The 19,237-nt window shown below is 39.4% G+C and overlaps 1 protein-coding gene across 2 annotated transcripts in view; it reads right to left on the reverse strand.

Annotated features, from left to right (window-relative positions):
• The window catches only part of LOC127440301 (disco-interacting protein 2 homolog C-like), a 52,453-nt gene that overhangs the window by 13,429 nt on the left and 19,787 nt on the right, over positions 1-19,237 (reverse strand). For both annotated transcript variants that reach the window (XM_051696809.1, XM_051696808.1), the window contains exons 9-29: positions 17,321-17,518; positions 17,135-17,226; positions 16,866-16,976; positions 15,570-15,693; positions 15,325-15,434; positions 14,444-14,546; positions 14,232-14,296; positions 13,280-13,373; positions 12,940-13,059; positions 12,413-12,527; positions 11,601-11,740; positions 11,288-11,424; positions 7,248-7,456; positions 7,025-7,139; positions 5,579-5,780; positions 4,037-4,137; positions 3,850-3,930; positions 3,540-3,663; positions 2,918-3,039; positions 2,400-2,511; positions 99-208 (exon numbers count right to left, since the gene is read on the reverse strand). In XM_051696809.1, the coding sequence (XP_051552769.1) occupies positions 99-208; positions 2,400-2,511; positions 2,918-3,039; positions 3,540-3,663; positions 3,850-3,930; positions 4,037-4,137; positions 5,579-5,780; positions 7,025-7,139; positions 7,248-7,456; positions 11,288-11,424; positions 11,601-11,740; positions 12,413-12,527; positions 12,940-13,059; positions 13,280-13,373; positions 14,232-14,296; positions 14,444-14,546; positions 15,325-15,434; positions 15,570-15,693; positions 16,866-16,976; positions 17,135-17,226; positions 17,321-17,518 (2,585 nt within the window). The remainder of the gene's footprint in view (positions 1-98; positions 209-2,399; positions 2,512-2,917; positions 3,040-3,539; positions 3,664-3,849; positions 3,931-4,036; positions 4,138-5,578; positions 5,781-7,024; positions 7,140-7,247; positions 7,457-11,287; positions 11,425-11,600; positions 11,741-12,412; positions 12,528-12,939; positions 13,060-13,279; positions 13,374-14,231; positions 14,297-14,443; positions 14,547-15,324; positions 15,435-15,569; positions 15,694-16,865; positions 16,977-17,134; positions 17,227-17,320; positions 17,519-19,237) is intronic.

Raw genomic sequence — 19,237 nt, forward strand, 5'->3', positions numbered from 1 at the left:
ATATTTCTGAAATCAATTCTGACACACCTACAGCCTGTACATTAAATAACACCACCACCACTTCCTTACACATTAGTAAGAGGTAAAAGGAGCCAAACCTTTACGCCAGCGAGCATGCCAGTGGTGGACACACTGAAGTCCAGGTAGGCCAATGAGTCTGGGTCACATGGCTTATACAGAAGGGGACAGCGCCTTTTTGGCAAGTCATCTAACAAATATACAAATATGCATATCTTCTTAGAAATTCTGTGTGGTGTAGTTTTCTAGTTATGGCATTTTCATGCACAGAACACAACCAGTCACCCTGTACACACCAAGTCCAAGCACCAAAACAGAAAAAACAGCTTCATTGGTTATAACAGGAGTGATCCGGTTGTCGTTTCATGCCACTCACTCACAATTTACAAATGGTGGAGGGGACTTTGAGACCGTGTACTTGCATTAAAAAAAGTTCTTAAAATCTTAAAAACGTGGCGCTGCTGCACGAGACACCCATAAAAACAATTTCAAAAACAAAGCAAAAATGCCTTTGTATAGAACTGCCCTTAACATGACAGCATTCCAATATTCTCCAATAAACATTGTTGGGTCATTGTATAAGAAGTTAAGAGAATATTATTCCTCTGTATGATTCCTTTATGTTTAAGTTATGTTTTAAGGTGCTGCAACTTAGGGGCCTGTTCTTCATACGTTTATTAGGGATTTATATGGATTTCATGGTTGAGGATTTACCCCTATCCTAGATTGTTACGTTCTTTGAAGAACATCTCGGAGTTGCTGTCATGGCAACAGGTCTGTAAGCTCAAACCTGCGGGAGCAGGCTTGTTTACCCGTAAACAGGATTAGATTGCACCTTTATGCCCATTATAAACAGATATGATACTGGAAGTCTGTCCCAGCTTCTGCATTATTCTTACGAGAGCACCCTTTTGAAGCACAAGCAATAATACAATTTAGTATCATTATAATTTTATGAATTATTTCAAATGAAATAAAATAATAATATTGTAGATAATAATAGGTACAGCCCATTTTGCTCAATTAGAGGGACCACTTTATTCATGAGGGAGTAATCTACTTCATATTTGTTTCATAGTCTTTTTTCAAAAATGTTCAAAATTTTATTTTTGCATACACTTTAGGGTTTTCTGTCTGCACTGACCTTGTTTCTTAGCGCCCTCTACAGCTCAACAGATGCAAAGAACTTAATGAAAGAGCAATGTCTGCATTTAAGCCATTAGAAAATATACAGTACATGATAGCCCTCTTACATAATAAAAAATCTTCCATGATTTCCTCGTCATATTTTTAAATTGAAAATAATGTTACACATTTACTTTATTCACAACCCATAAACCTTTTCTCTTTATTATGGCCGCTTTGGCCGTGTTTCTTTTTTTAAGATTACTTTCTGTTTGGCCGGGGTTAACATTAATGTTACATCTTTTTATAAATTAAAGGTGCTGTAAGCGATTTTTTTCATGGAATGGTATGCAAAAAAATGTCCTACTTCCTGAAAGATATTAATGAAATAAGTGTCGTGAGATATCTCACTGGTCTCTGAAACAGCTCTAGACTCTGTAAACAGCAAACAAAAATGTGTCTCTGGCACTTTCTGCTTGTCAATCATCTTGGGCGTTCTCATCATGTTGTAGTTGCGGCGAATTGAGGTTTAATGCCATTTTTATGCTATGTTGCTCATAACAGTTGTCAGTTGAGGGCGCTATTTTGCTGCTGTTGTTTTTGACAACCGCTTCTGCTCGGTCTCAGTAAAGCTCATTTGGTATCTTTGATGTGTGGGGATTCGGAAAGAGGGGGCGTGGCTAATCGAATGGCTCAGCTTGTGGAAATTCTAGAATGGCTAAAATCACTTACAACACCTTTAATTAATACAGAAATATGTTGTAGTATAAATGTAACTACTTTATTGGCCTATATATTTTTATGTATATATTTACAATGCTATATACATACAAATAACAAATCTCTTATATACGTGTACTGTTCATCAAGAAATAAATACACAGTATAATGATTTATATCGTATTCATATTTTTACTAAAGTTTATGACGTCATTATATTGGCCTGTCATATCACCAACCAATTACTGCATTGCTGATCATGGTTTCGAGTATCGATACATGTGCCCTTGTCAGTAAACACAGGAATGTGCAATTATCTAAGACAACTCAATCCAGATATAATAATCAAATCCACAAATGCCTTTGAAGAACAGAATTATCTTGAGAGGAATTATCACGATTAGAAGATCTGGAATACGTCATATTATCTCAGATTAAGCGAAGTACAAAGAACGGGCCCCAAGTTACTAATTAGATCTCTTCTGATCAGCACCTGACATGTGTAACCTCTGAATAAAGATCTCTTAAATACTCACCTGTTTCCAGGATCGGAGGCCATGATTTAAAGTCCACAGCCACTGATGCATCTCTGGATCTCAAAAGTTTAGAGATCGCTTGGGTGGTCATAACATACACTGAACGACTCACCTATACACACACACAGTAATTAGAATATATTATATATATATATATTTTTTAAAATATTAATACATTATCAATCTACAAATAATGTACATTTCTGGTATGTTTTGAGACCTCTTCTACTGTTCTGCACTTACATTTATGCTCTGTCATTTGTTATAGTAGCTCTACTTGTATTGTTTTCTCCCTTTGATTACCATAATTGCTCATGCAAGTATTCTCATTTGTAAGCCACTATGGATAAACGTGTCTGTTGAATGAATCACTTATGTCTCACTTTTATAATATCAATAATCACTTTTGTATTAATAATTTAATTAATTTAACAATTAAGACAGGATCACTTCTAAAATCATTTCATTTCTTTAATTATAGGTGTGTCCAAGTGTGTGAATAAAAAAAGTGTTCTTACCTCTAGGATCATTTTAACTGTAGGTAGAGTGGTTGAGATATTCTGAGAGTGCGGTGGCCGCACAGTGATCGGAATACAGCCTGCATACAGACAGCCATAAAACGCAGTGATCAAATCTAGACCTGAAATGCAGAAACATAAAATCAGTATGAAATGGAATTCCATTTGTAATCAAACAGAATTTAGAACATATTTACTCATCCTGGTTTGATGAAATTGTAACAGTACAGATGGAATGACATTTCATTGATAAATATAGTTGTAATAGCAACAACAAGCCATGTTCAGAACACATTGCTTTAATCAAACAAGTTCATTTACAAATAGGATGTGATGTGTGTGCAGAATAAACTGGAGTGGGTGGCTCTTGAATGTGTAATGGAGGAACAGGTCTGACTGCTCTAGCTGATATAATTTAAATGAAGTGGAATATTACAGTTACCAGCAGCACAGAAAAACAACTACAGGAGGGATTTCTATTTTAAACAAGAGTTCAGTACAAAAACTTTGATAAATCACTTACACATTTAGTTGGTTAAAATAAAGGCAAATGTGTATTATGGCAAATTTCGTAGAGGTTCATTTGTAAATACAGGTGGATAGAGTGTGTGAGGTTGGTTACCTGGAGGGAACACTAAAGCTACATGGTCTCCATCTCGAAGTTGTCCTCTCTCATACAGCAAAGTGGCAATTTTTTCAGCTCTTTTATGAAGTTGTAGACAGGTCAGAGAGCTTCCTATTGTCCCCTGAAAACACACACATTTATATCAACATAGCCACACACACACATACATACACACATACACACACACACACACGAAATCCTATCAACTTTGCACATACATTTAATATTTTGCATGGATTAAACATGATTTTTAAACAAACTCTGCTTTCTGTATGAGGAAACTGAGAGAACCGTGTGTGTGTGTTACCCGTGAGTTGATAAGTGTGTACAGTATGTGGTCAGGTGTTGTCTGCGCTCTCCACTGCAACACTTCCGACAGAAAGAGAAACTTGAGGACATAAAAGAGAGAGAAAAATCAGTCATACAGTAAAAAATATATCTTTACACACACACAAAATCTCACGCCTTCATAGGCATACACACCCTGTGTTTACCTGTTCATTGTCGTCTATGTGACTAAAGTCTCGTCCACTGGCCTGAGCCATTCGCTTTCCTGCTACAAGATTGCCCACCATCACCGAGGCAGGACCCACCTCTGCAAGAATCCCACACATTTTTTTTTTTTTTCAGATTAACAATTTTTTTTTTTTATTCACATATTTGAACATAGAAAAACAAAACATATATACACAGAATCAACATTAACCCCCACTAATACCCCTCCCAATCCTCAATCCCACCCTGGCCCCCACCAACATCCCAGTGGTCATACATGATATAGACACACACACAAAAAAGAAAAAATAAATAAATAAAAATGTTATAATAATAAATCACACATCCATAAATGACAGATATCCGCCCCATTTCTCCACGAACAAGTTAAACTTCCCCAGTATTCTAAATTTCCCTTCTTCAAAGGCCGACACCCTTCCCATCTCCGAGCACCACTCCTGAAACGAGGGCACTCCAGCCGACCTCCATCCCCTTAAAAGTATCTGTCTGGCAATCATGACACTGGTTAAGACCCAAATCTTTATGTCTATTTTCAACATAGATGACCGCCCCATCGCCCAAAATACAGAGTCTGGGGCAAAATGATACCCGAGTGCCCAATACATCACACACCAAACTCTGAGCCTTCAACCAAAACTCCTGGATCTTAACACCCCACCAAAAAACATGGGTTGTGTCCCCATCTTCTGATTGGCATCGCCAGCAGGTGGGTGTGTCTTTAAGACCAATCCTATACAATCTAGAGGGGGTCCAATAGAACCAATGTAAAATCTTGAATTGCATAAGGTGAACCCTTGCATCTCTAGATGCAGACTTGACTTTTTTTAGAATCCTAGCCCACACTCCCTCCTCCAATACCAAGTTTAAATCTTTCTCCCATAATCTCTTGAGAGAAGTTGAAGCTCCGTCCCCCAGACTCTGAATTAGCACGGAGTAATATACTGATGCCTCATGACCTTTTCCAAAAGCAGTAATCACCACTCCCAGAGTATCTGCAGCTTTAGGGGGGTGTATGCTATTCCCAAAAATAGTACAGAGCAAGTGGTGCAGCTGTAAATACCTAAAAAACTGAGATCTGGGGATCCCAAAATGTTAAACCAAATTTTCAAAGGATCTCAACACTCCACTCTCATATAGGTCACCGAGTGTAGTAACCCCCCTCACAATCCACTCTGACCAACAGAAAGGGGACTTATTAATACATAATTTGGGGTTCAGCCATAAGCTCGAGGCAACATTTAGATAAATATCCGAATTAAACACTCTGGACACTTTTGTCCATACCGAGTGCAAATGCGAGATAATGGAACCCACACATTTTTAATAATATCTGAATCCTACTCCTAAAGAAAACTTTGCATTTTTAGAACAGTATTTGCATTATTTATGAATGTCAATTTTCCAATTGAGGATGTCTCCGAATACCCCCAAAAGGAGGTTTTGTCTGATTTAACTTGATTTTGGGGACAATTTTGTTACACACAAACACACACAATAATAAAAACAAAGTGCTTGAGTACCGGGTTGTTTCTGTCTGGGTTTGGGCAGGTTGGTTATACAGGAGTGAGGACACATGAGGATGCTGCAGGGGTGCAGCGCCCCCTCTAAGAACAGCTGTTTGGTTTCAGACAGGTGAATCCCACCCAGAGGGGTTTTTGGGAGGGTGTTAGCAGGGACCAAAGCCAGACAGTACACCCCAACCTGATGAATCCCATCTATAGCCTAAACAAACACAGAGGTTTGATCAGAAGTCTTTATAAATAGTCTACTTAATACACAGAGGAGGAGCCCCTACTTCACACCTTCAAATGACCAACAGAACTAAGATTTGCAGACCCTCCTAAATTTAAATATACATTACAAAAATAGCAATTTTATTATACAGCAAAATTCTACGTAACTAAATGGTATTTATTATCTTAAACATGATTGTATTGATTGTTTTTTTTTCTATTTATGACTGACTGAAATAAACAGCTAATTACAATTCAGTATGCGAATATTACAGTGGTTTCACCATTGTTGGTTAGATTTTGAATGGTAAATATACTATTAGTGCTTGGGAGTTTTTTTTCTAAGTCAATGGGGAATTTTAAAACTTATATCTAAAAAATGTGTAGACAGTATGAAGTTTACAAAAAATAAAATTTATGTTAAAAGGAATCATTCACCCAAAAATCTAAATTCTCTCATCATTTACTCACCCTAATGAGATCCCAGATGTGTATGACTTTCTTTCTTCTGCTAAACACAAACAAAGATTTTTAGAAGAATATTTGAGTTCTGTAGGTCCATACTATGCAAGTAAATGTTTACCAACATTTTGAAGCTCCAAAAAGCACATAAAGGCAGCATAAAATAATCCATAAGACTCCAGAGGTTAAATCCATGTTTTTGGAAGCAATATGATAGGTGTGGGTGAGAAACAGATCAATATTTAGGTCCTTTTTAACAAAAAATTATTCTTCCTGCCCGGTATGTGGCGATATGCACGAAGAATGTGAATCACCAAAAACACAAGAAGAAGTGGCAGTGAAAGTGGAAAGTGAAAGTGGAGATTTATGGTAAAAAATGACTTATATATTGATCTGTTTCTCACCTACACCTATCTTATCGCTTCTGATTTAACCACTGGAGTCTTATGGATTACTATTATGCTACCTATATGTACTTCTTGGAGCTTTAAAGTTTTGGCAGCCCTTTACTTGCATTGTATGGACCTACAGGACTGAGACATTTTAAAAGAAAAATCTTCATTTGTGTTCTGCTGAAGAAAGAAAGTCATACACATCTGTGATGGCATGAGTGTGATGAAATGATGAGAGCATTTTCATTTTTGGGTGAACTATCCCTTTAAAGTTTCAGATTTATTAGTCTAGGAGAGCTGTCACCTTAGCTCGGAAATTTTGCAAGTACAGCACATTTCACTCTGAAACATTATCCATCCCATTTGTGTGTGTGTTTACCTGCAGCACTCTGCTCATCCACTGATAACTCTCTTCTTCAGTTGAATCTGGTCTCTGTTCGGCCACCAGCACAATCCTCTCATCATACAACACATTTACTGAGAATACCACAATCCTACACACACAAACACAGATAGAAGAATGGGCAGTGTGTTGCTTGTAATCAGAAGTGTATCAGTAGTGTCACTGATCCAACCTGATATAGTGTCACTGATAAACAAACCTTCCCCTATAGATGAATTTCATGGGCTCCACAGCGAGAGCGGTTGCGATGATGTCATCAGCATTGTGCTTCCGTCCCCCGACCTGCATCAGTCCTTCCAGCGTCCCAGAGACAAAGATCATTCCACTTGGACCCACAAACCCCAGCAAACCCGACCGCACAAACACACAGTCACTGACTAAACCACCATCACATGACACTGGACACACCTGTATCACGGAGACACACACACATATTTAATGACCAGCAGGGCATAAAATATAATCACAAAGTTATACCCTGCTGGAAAAATCAGGCTGTACCAGCTTACAGTGGTTATGATAGTTTTGGAACATGGCAGCTCGTTTGCAGCTGGTCCAAGGTGGTCAACCGACCAACCAAGATGGTCTACTTGGTTGAAACCAGCTGATCAACCATCCAGACCAGCTAATGGCGATAAATGACCAGCATGGACCAGAAGCAATGTTAAAAAGTAACTTACTCTAGCAATATATTTGTTAGACACTACAGTACAGTAAAGTGCAATTCTGAAAGTAAACAGTCCACCCCAATAGACCATTTCAAACAATAACAAAGAATTTGAACGCACGTTTTTCTGAAGCACTTCCGGTATCATTAACGGATCCTTTAAATAGGGCTCTGAGTTAACATATTTTCCACAAATAACGTGAAACGTTTACCTGAAGTGACTTATCCAGACGTGTTGTTGATACTGAGCATCTATGCGAGAGAGGCGATGAAAATGTATCGTAGTTTAGATGCTCATAATTGTTTCCTAAGCAGTGAACTCCTGGTAAGTCAGGTCACTCGGTGGACATCTTTGGAACGTTCTCGGGCAGCTATTTTCTATATAAACAAGCAGCATACAAGAGCAGCTACTATCTACTTGAATGGGAAAAGACCAAAATCCCCAAAACAGTTGGTCAAGATTATTATCAAAGAACATAATTCAAATCAGCAGTAAAATCTGACAAAACTGGTATCATAAATTGTGCTTCTTTACCTCAGATTACGCTAAAAAATATTTTCCCGGCTTGTATAGCTAATGTGCATGCGCGTTCTCGAGTTAACTGACAAGCGATGTCTGTATCTAAATGGTGATTGGCTCATTTACCTGTAAGGCGGGACTTGCTTTCTACATCCGTTGACCGTTTTGCATTCCAATTTCTCCCATTCATTTAAACAGAAGTGACCCGTCTCTGCTAAATAGTCTGTTTATAATCAATGAAGCCATTCAATGAAGCTGTCTGCGTGACCCATGGAAAAGGTAAGGATTTATTTTTTATTTCTTCTGGATAAAAGCGTCTGCTAAATGAAATGTAGAAGTAAATGACTTGCGGAGCTCAGTAATCGTGTTAAAGTCGCAATGAATGAACCGCCTTGCGCTGTTGTTTTGAATGAGGGTGTGTTCTATTCAGAAGTAATCATCCCTATGCACTTCGAAGACTTTACCGTTCACTGTGAGAGCTTTGAAAGGCTTAATGGTGTGGGGCTCGAAAATAAGTGTCATCCGGAACTCACTTTTTAAGTAATTTTTTTTGGAAATTCTGTTTGAAGTGATTTTACAGCATGACTATCATGATTGTTCTCCCTTCCAAGTGCCCTTCAGAGGAAGATTTATCCCGTTTGGAACACACAACTTGCAGGAAATTTTCAAGGAACAAAAAGACGTCACTTCCTTAAACCATCTTGAAATGGTCTATATGAAGATTCTGTCATCATTGCTGTTCCAAATCCGTGTGATTTTCTTTTCGCCATGGATCGCAAAAAAAGATGTTAAAGATGTTACAGGTTCAATACAAGTTAAGCTCAATCGACAGCATTTGTGGCATAATGTTGATTACCACAAAAATGTATTTCGACTCGTTCCTCCTTTTCTTTAAAAAAAGCAATAATCGAGATGACAGTGAGATACTTACAATGGAAGTGAATGGGGCCAATTTCTGGAGGGTTTAAAAGCATACATTTGAAGCTAGTAATTTTATAAAAGCAGTTTGTGACGAGGAGGAGGGCGGGCTGGGCCTTGACTGATCAGCCGAGGAGAGGTATAAAGGCAGCCGGATGCAGCAGTCTGAGAGAGAGAGAGCCACACGCAGCTGCCGTGTGCGTTTGTGTTTTGTTTTTATGTTTTAATTTTACATTAAACATTATTTTGATGGTTTGCCTGGTTCCCACCTCCTCTTTTCCCATTTTAACCCTGTTACATTGGTGCCAAAACCCAGGAAAGAGGAGGGATGCGCTGTCGTGGAGTCCTCGCCACTACCAGCCGACCGAGGAGCAGCTGCGGCCGTCCGCCCGGGGATGGAGGTGTCACTGGTGGCAACCGAGGATCTGAGGCACGCTGCCGTCCCCCCACAGGAACAAAAAAGAATAGAGAAAAAAAAAAAAGTAAAGAGAGAGAAAAGAGGGGAAGGAGCATGAACGTCTGCCCGGGGGACCCACTACCATCCACCAGGGAAGGAGCGACAGCGTATCTGGGAGCCGGTGAACCAGGTATTTCCTCTCTCTCTCTCTCTCTCGCTGCCGCCCCGTCTTGATCCTTCCCTCTCCTCTTTTTTTTCCCTTCCCTTGTCCCCCCATGAAAGGGGGTGGGAGGGGATGTACGTCATGCTGGGGGTTCCTCGGCCTGAGGCAAATGAGGGAGGTGTGTGACGAGGAGGAGGGCGGGCCGGGCCATGAATACGCATACCCGGCCCCCAATCGGGCTAATCAGCCGAGGAGAGGGATAAAGGCAGCTGGATGCGGCAGTTCGAGAGAGAGAGAGAGCCACACGCAGCTGCCGTGTGTGCGTTTGTGTTTTGTTTTTATGTTTTAATTTGACATTAAACATTACTTTAATGGTTTGTCTGGTTCCCACATCCTTTTTTCACATTTTAACCCTGTTACACAGTTATTTTAATTCTTCTGTATTAACTCATGTATTATTTGATCAGTTGTTTAATCTGTCACTTTCACAGTCATTTTAGGGTTTTATGGTTAGCTGACATTGCATAGTCATGGCAATGAAGTTATAAAATTGGCTATAACTTTACAAAGAAAACGTTAGTAAGTGATTTTATCACTTTAAAATCATGTTAACACACATATTGTTTACATCTTGTGGCTACATTTTAGAAAAAGTGAGTATTTTACCATTCAAAAATTGGCCACATTCACTTCCATTGTAAGTGCCTCACTGTAACCCAGATATATGCCTTTTTAAAGAAAAGTAGGGGCACCACACCTGGAGTCGCAAGTTCGATTCCAGGGCATGCTGAGTGAATCCAGTCAGGCTTCCTAAGCAATCAATTGGCCTGGTTGTTAGGTTGAGTAGAGTCACGTTGGGTTAACCTCCTCGTGGTCGCTATAATGTGGTTCTCGCTCTTGGTGGGGCGCATGGTGAGTGGATGCCGGAGAATAGCGTGAGCCTCCACATAAGCTAGGTCTCCGCGGTAACGCGCTCAACAAGCCATGTGAGTCACTACGCCACCACGAGGACTTAGAGTGCATTGGGAATTGGGCATGCTAAATTGGGGAGAAAAAGGGGAAAAAAAGTGGGGGCAAAAAGTAGGGGCATGTCTAAATGAATTTTTGTGGTAGTCAATATTACGCCACAAAAGCTGTCAATTGAGCTTAACTTGTATTGAACCTGGAATATTCCTATTTTCACGCTGCTCTTTTCTATGCAATGAAAGTAAATCCACATGAACTCTGTTGAGCTCCAAAAATGACAAAAACTGCTTTTTAAAGACTACTTTTATGGTGCCTTTTTGTCATTTTGTAGTTTGACAGCCCCATCCCCATTCAGTTTTATTATATGGAGGGGAAAAAAAAAACCAGGACATTCTGCTAAACTTCTTTTGTTTCACAGCAGAAAGAAATCATACGGGTTTGACACAACATGGGTGAGTAAACGATGACAGAAGTTTAATTTCTGGGTGAAGTGCTTAAGTCGAATAGTTAATTGTTTTTAAGTTACGATGGTAAAATGCCATGCGTGTCTTAAGCAGTATATTTCCCTATGGAACAGGATTTATATAATCTATAGGGGATTTTCACACCTCGAAAGTGTTCTTGCTCATTCCTGTCAGCCCATAATATGACGTTCCCGTGGCAACAGACGACATGCAGATCTCTCCAATTTCATCCGTTTTACACAGCTGAGGAACACCCTCTGGTTTAACAACGCACACCATTGCTGTGAGAGATGGAGAAAGTCAGTTTTACGATAATCATAAAGGCGTTTGATGAGGTCTGTGGTCACATGAGAAAAACAGCTCTAAACTGCTCTCAGCTGGTTTATGAGGTTGATGTTGGAACTGAATAAAATGCTTTGAGGATGTTCAATCGTTCATGCTCTCTTTGTCTCTGTACCTCCTGGCATAGCTGTGCCCACATCCTGTAGGGTGAGGACAGACAGCTTCTCTCCTGTGTCCACTCTAATGACCCCATGACTCAGATTCGTCATACTGAGGACCCCTCGTCCTGCCGGCTTAGAGCTGCCCTCCTGAGGCCTGATTGAAAACAGATACACAAACAAATATAAAATAAACACGTCCATATTGTTGAGGCCAGAATATGATGTAACCATAGACACAATATTTTCCAGATTTCATAATCAATATAGATATGTGTGGTTTGGCTTCCTGGAGCTGTAGAGTTTCTTGATCGTTTGTGATCAAGATATTTGAAAGTTCGTGGAAGCTTTATCATTGTTGTTTTTATCAGTACTTGAATCTATACCCACAGTAATCAAATTTTCATGAGATTCACATTTAATTGAACGGTCTTGTTATGCAAGACTAATATCAGTTTGACTGTAGGGTAATGGTACAGTCTTTAAACCTAGACCACACACAAACACAATGAAATGTATTTTAATGATTGATTTACATGCAAAACCATGCACATTTGCACTAAATATGAAATTGAAGTTAAAATTTGAGTCAAACCTGTTTCCTATTGGCATTGTGTATCCTTGTGTCTGTGTGTAAGAATGTGTGTTGGCCTGGTTGTGTTGTTTGCATTATGTGACCACAAAATGCAGAACCTCCCAATTTAATGACTTCAAACTGAAAACAGATTCCTGATCCCAAAAATGGCATGTGTATGTGTGCTGTTTGCCATGTTACATGCATGTGTGTGTGTGTGTTTACTGGGCAAACAGAGTGTGAGTGTATTTATACCTCCTGACGGCTACAGTGAGGGCCTCAGGCGAGCCAGCACATGGGCATATGACCTCTGACCTTAAGCCCATATTCTGAAACACATTAAGGAATGCGTCGCAAGAGGATATCGACCCTGAGAAGAAACACAATTTGTTAAAATACATTTCAATTTACAGTATTTTAGTGCTTTTTTACAATACAAATCATTCCAAAGTAGCTTTACAAAGGATAGAGCATTTAAGTCCCTCTGTGACCACCACACCAAAGTTGATAGTGGCAAAGAAAAAACTCTAAGATGTTTAGGTAAGTTGAGAAAGAAATCTTAACCCCTAACCCACACCCTAAACCTTACCTTAACAGAAAAACTTTGCACTTTTATTCAAAGTATCGAACATTTTTCCAAATGAAGACATCCCAAAATGTCCTCAAAGGGAGGTTTTGTCCAATTTAGCTCACTTCTGGTTACAAATTTGTCCCCAAACTAAAGCTAAGTACACACACAAACATATTTAAAGGTGTGTAATTCATTAGTCACACACACTCACAGGGATTTGATCCATCAGCGATCAGCAGCATTCTCAATGAGCTCATGTTGGTGTCAGTCTGATCTTTCTGGGCAATCAGAGCCCAGTGTAGATCCCTACTCTTCACACACGCCACCTTAGCTGCACACATACATAGAAAGACCTTAATTACAGAATAGAATAATTATGACACTGTGTGCATTATTTTATTTTTGTAAACATCAGATCAGAGTGAAACATGATCTTTGAACACTTACTGTAGGAGACAGGTACCCTAGATAAACAGCCAAGAAACTAAACATCTACAGATCAACCACATACTGATGATGTACAGAGGGTTTTGTGCCCAGTGTGTATGTACCTTTGTACTGGGAGACTTTTTGAATCCAGGAGAGAGGATTCACCTTCATTAGCGCATATGGAACACTGACCACATGTAACATATTCAACACACTCTGAGAGAGAGAGAGAGAGAGAGAGAGAGAGAGAGTTAAGTTGTAAAAGATGAAAGAGATTTTTTTAATGTAATGAAATTAAAGGGATTGTTCACCCAAAAATGAAAATTCTCACTTCATTTACTCACCCTCATGCCATCCCAAATGTGTATGACTTTCTTTCTTTTGCAGAACATGACGATTTTTTGAAGAATATCTCAACTCTGTAGGTCCATACAATGCAAGTGAATGGTGAGCAAAATTTGAAGCTCCAAAAAGCACATAAAGGCAGCATAAAAGTAACGCATAAGACTCCAGTGTTAAATCCATATCTTCAGAAGTGAAATGATAGGTGTGGGTGAGTAACAGATCAATATTTAAGTCCTTTTTACTGTAAATTCCCATCCCTACCCAGTAGGTGTTGATATGCAAGGAGAATGTGAATCATCAAAAACAAAAGAAGAACTTTTAGAAGAGAAGAGAGTGCTTGGTAGGGCTGTTTGAAAGTGGAGATTTATAATAACAAAATACTTAAATATTGGTCTGTTTCTCACCCACACCTATCATATTGCTTCTGAAAACAAGGATTAAACCACTGGAGTCGTATGGATTACTTTTATGCTGCCTTTATGTGCTTTTTGGAGCTACAAAGTTCTGGTCACCATTCACTTACATTGTGAGGACCTACAGTGCTGGGATATTCTTCTACAACCCTTTGTTTGTGTTCAGCAGAAAAAAGAAAGTCATACACATTTGGGATGGCATGAGGGTGAGTATATTATGTGAGAATTTTCATTTTTGGGTGAACTATCCTTTTAATGTCAAAAATATTGTTTTACAAAAGGCATCAGATAAATGACAAACATAAACTGATATTACCGCTTGAACACTGTGCCAAAGGCCGATGCCTTTCTTAAAATCCAACACATTCACCATGGTCTCAGCTAAAACACACAAATGCAAACAAACCACTTAGAACATCTTGAACTTACTCATTAAGAAACAGATGAAAATGCACATTCATCAGAAGTGAGATACTTGCATGTGTTTAAGTGCATTCTAATGCATGTGCAGGTGTGTGTGTATCTTACCCTCGCTGTATCCGCAGGTGTGTGTGAGTGTTTGGCAGTGTGTGAGCATTGCCATCCTGGTCACAGTTGTTCCCAACACACTCCCATCCTTACTAGTCTTATACTGTGAATCAACCACAAAACGTGCCCCCTCTCATTATAACTTTGAGATAATTTGATTGTCTTATATTGTCAAATAACCACCTACCACACCAACACTCTTGTTATAACTATTAGGAGAAAACTGTGCACACCTTACAGTGCATCCGGAAAGTATTCACAGTGCTTCACTTTTTCCACATTTTGTTATGTTACAGCCTTATTCCAAAATGGATTAAATTCATTATTTTCCTCAATTCTACAAACAATACCCCATAATGACAACGTGAAAGAAGTTTGTTTGAAATCTTTGCAAATTTATTAAAAATAAAAAATTAGAAACAAATCACATGTACATAAGGCTGTAACATAACAAAATGTGGAAAAAGTGAAGCGCTGTGAATACTTTCCGGATGCACTGTATACTGCCAATCATCTGTAAAACACGCCCACTCTCATTATAACTCTATGAGATAATTGTGCATGTCTTATACTGTTAATTAACCACAAACATGCCCACTCTCATTATAACCGTAAGGAGATAACTGTACACATCTTATATTATTTAATGAACGATATAAACATGTGCACAATTATCTCCTTACATAGTGGCCGTGTTTTGCGGTTTATTAATAATGTTAATAACTAACAATGTTAACAAACAAAGTTAATTAACCACAAAACCACTCTTATATAACTAAAAAAGTAACTGTACACATCTTAAACTGTCAATCAACCACAAAAGCCGCCCACACATATTGATTTTAATGTATCTGACACACACAAGAACATAAGTGTGTTACCTCTATATATGCAGTGTCATTGTTGGCATCTTTAATGAGAGGGAACCACTCTCTTGGCGGTTTAGACAAATGTTTGGAGTCAGTCAACACCCACAGCAACTTCGGCCAGCCTGAACAAATACACCAAAAACACAGACACCTTCATTGGAAATGACTGATAACACACAAATATAACACCTAAATTCATATTCAACGAGTTTCCACTACTGAAACTCGTGTGTAAGTGATATTGTGATGTCTCTGACCTTTGAACTGCATGACATCACCACTAGTGCTTTTGGGAAGACCCTTATGACACGCATCGCTAGTCAATGCAATGGCAACTCCACAGCTGCCCAGTAGGAAGCCAATCTGTTGACTCCCAGCATCCTTTGAGTGGAAAGAGAGGGCATATTTCAGGCAAGTTCATTCTCAGTGTCTCAGATTGAATCTGGCATTGTAGAAAGGTTTAAAGGCATTGTTGTGCCTCTTTTTTGGGTGAACTACTCCTTTAATAATTATTCATTAATTTGGTAACTATTCACAGTCAGACTGATGTATATTTTGATGTCATACTTTCTGGAAATTGAAGGAATAGTTCACTCAAAAATGAATATTCTCTAATAATTTACTCACCCTCATGCCATCCCAAATGTGTATGACTTTCTTCAGTAACACAAATGAAGATTTTTAGAAGAATATTGCTGCCACGTTATTAAATAAATGAGTCCAATCGAGGTGCGAGTTCATCCATCAGATCATAATTAACAGACAGCGGCTTTGAATCCTTTTTAACCTTGTGCAGAGCGCAGCTTTTGTGTCGCGTGGCTCGTGCCCGTGAGTAGCCAGTGGAAAACAGCGGCTGAATCTTCGAATGACACGCAGCTCATTGCTCTGTCTCCGTGAGCTAACGAAACCCCACATGAAACACACACGTGTACAGTGCAACGTATCTCTCACTGTACATGACATAATTAACAACTAGTTGTCCAGTGCGGTTCCGTTCACACAGTGCAGGTTTGCCGGGAATGTGGTTGTGAGACCTGAAAATTTGCGAATGTCAGTTCGGTTATAGAATGCAGTTGTCACACCCGTAAATAACCAGCCTGTGTGTGAACGTAACCATATTAAGCACTCAAAACAGGTCTGACAACCGTATTCTGCTGCTGTGTGAACGTGGCCCATTAGTTTATTCAATGTCTTCTGAAGTGATCCAATCGGTTTTGGGTAAGAACAGACCAAAATATAACTGCTTCAGATGACATTGATTAAACTACCGGAGTTGTATTGTACATTAATGCTGCCTGTATCTGTCTTTCTGAGCTTCAGAGGTCTGGCTACCGTTCACTTGCATTGTATGGACCAACAGAGTTGAGATATTCTTCTAAAAATCTTTGTTTGTGTCGTGCAGAAGAAAGAAAGTTTCAGTCATCTGAGATGACATGAGGGTGAGTAAACGATGAGAGAATTTTCATTTTTGGGTGAACTATTCCTTTAAGAAATTATTTCAGAATTATGAGAATTATTAAATCTTTAGAATAAAACTTTGTAAAAGGCATTACCTTCTTTGTGAGTGGCACTTCAATTGGCACAGGAACAACTTCAGCCAAAAGACAGCCATAAAACGCCACCACGAATGCTGCTGGGTCATTATTTGGGTACACAAGTGCCACCTAACACATACACAGACACACAATGCATACAGTAGATATTAAGGAGTCTTCATTCTTCAGCAGTTTTTGATATGTCTATATTAGTGTGCATATCTAATTTTATGTAGGCGTTATACTTTTTAGATAACCGAAACAAAATTAGAAAGACTTTCTCTTACTCTGTCTCCAGGGTGGATGATTGGTTCTTGTTTGGTTCCTAGTTTGTGGAGAAGGTTATAGGCCAACTTCAAACTCTTGGACCAGAGCTTACCTACATATACACAAAATGTATAAACTTGCACTGCCAACAAAACAAAAGGTTTTATTTTTCAAAGTATCTTTTATGAACATATGTCTTTGTGTACCATATGTAAGAGTGTATGGTTGTTTGGCATTGCTGTGCGTGGTGGTGAGACAGGGGGCTTTGGGTGCAATGGTTCCCCAGCGCAGAAGGGCCGCCTCCAGCGAGGCCGGGCAGTTCTTGAGTCTGTCCAGGTCCTCTCCTTGTATAAGAGTTGACTCCTCCCTCTCTGGGCGTGGCAGAGAGGGATCAGGCTGCTGCACTGCACGTGGCAAACATTCAGAAAAGGTTGGCAACGTTGTTGACATTATAAATAGACCTGTTTTCTAAATCACTGGGCATCAAGCTCTAATATTATGTGAAGTTTACAGGAATAGTTAACCTAAATCATTTAATTATTATCTTCCTTCCGTGAAACACAAAGAAATATAATTCACTTATCGCATCAAATTTTGATGTGTTTTGTGATCCATCGCCATTGATGTCAAAACTGGCACAACTCGTCTTAAAAGAATAGTTTATCCAAAAAAGATCTAATCATTTATTCACCCTAATGCCATCTTAAACTTTTATGTGTGTAACCGGTCCTACTCGACCCACTCTGAGCGGAATTCAATCCAGCATCGCCGGCACGGGAGGCGGGTGCGCTAATGAGGAGGCTAAAAGCTACAGCCTCTAGCATCAGTAGCTAGTGTGCCTTTTGAGACCAGGGGAGTGAGGTTTACACACTGCACAGCACATACCAGCTGGCCACCTGAGCGGGATTTGAACCCGGGTCTCCGGCATGGGAGCGGGTGCGCTAACGAGGAGGCTAAAGGCTACAACCCCTAGTGTCAGTGGCTAGTGCGCATCTTGAGGCCAGATGAGTGGGGTTTACACATACCGCACAGCTTTCACGTATCAGCTGGCTCCTGTTACACTCACCACCCTAAACCTCACTCCCATCCAGGTCACGGTACCACTGTAACCAGTCCTGCTCCAGCCGTTCCTAGCGGAATTCGATCGGGCGTCACCGGCAAGGGAGACGGGCGCGCTAATGAGGAGGCTAAATGCTACAGCATCTAGCATCAGTCGCTAGTGCGCCTCTTGAAGCCAGGGTAGTGAGGTTTTCACATTGCACAGCACATACCAGCTGGCCACCGTTACATGTGTACAGCGCTCTGTGCATGCATCAAACACAAGGTGTAAACGAGCTTAAGAACGCACCAAGGAGATGCAGATGTCAAGACTTACATATAGTAAAAAAAAGAGGTTACATTTTTTTTCCGTTTATCACCCAACACCGATCGTATCGTTTCAGAAGGCATGGATTAAACCATTTGAGACATTCAGATATCTTTATGCTATTTTGGAGCTTGAAAGTGTTGGATCCCATTCACTTTTGTATGGACAAATAGACGTCATATATCCTTCAAAAAATATCTGTTTGTTTTCCGCAGAAGAAAGAACATCATATAAGTTTGAGATGGCTTACGGGTGAGTAAATAATGAGAGAATAATTTTTGAGATAATATCCAGTTGGTTTTGGGTGAGAACAGACCAAAATGTAACTTCTTTTTACTGTACATTTGGCCAATGCAGTCTCTCTGCGCAATCATGATTTAACCCTCATGCACTGTTCGGTTGGTTATTTTTGACCGAAATAAATTTTGTTTCCTCAATTAAACTGGTTTCCTTGGTGACTTCATCCTTTTGATATCTGAACACACACAAAGAAATTGGAGTTAATTTGGTCAGTCTAAGTGGTAGAGAAGAAATAACAATTATTTAGTGTTCCTGGTCAAAAGTGACCGCCATAGGAAATGAATGGGAAACACCAAAAATAACAGATTTTTTTTCTGTATTTATTATATAAAATCTAAAAAACAGCCACAATACAAAAAAAAAAACACATACACACACACACACACACACACACACAAAACTGAAATAGACAATAAAACAGAACAATTGTTTTGAAATTTGTATTGGTGAGACCATA

Source organism: Myxocyprinus asiaticus, chromosome 5 (genome assembly GCF_019703515.2).
Source record: "Myxocyprinus asiaticus isolate MX2 ecotype Aquarium Trade chromosome 5, UBuf_Myxa_2, whole genome shotgun sequence".
Taxonomy (NCBI): domain Eukaryota; kingdom Metazoa; phylum Chordata; class Actinopteri; order Cypriniformes; family Catostomidae; genus Myxocyprinus; species Myxocyprinus asiaticus.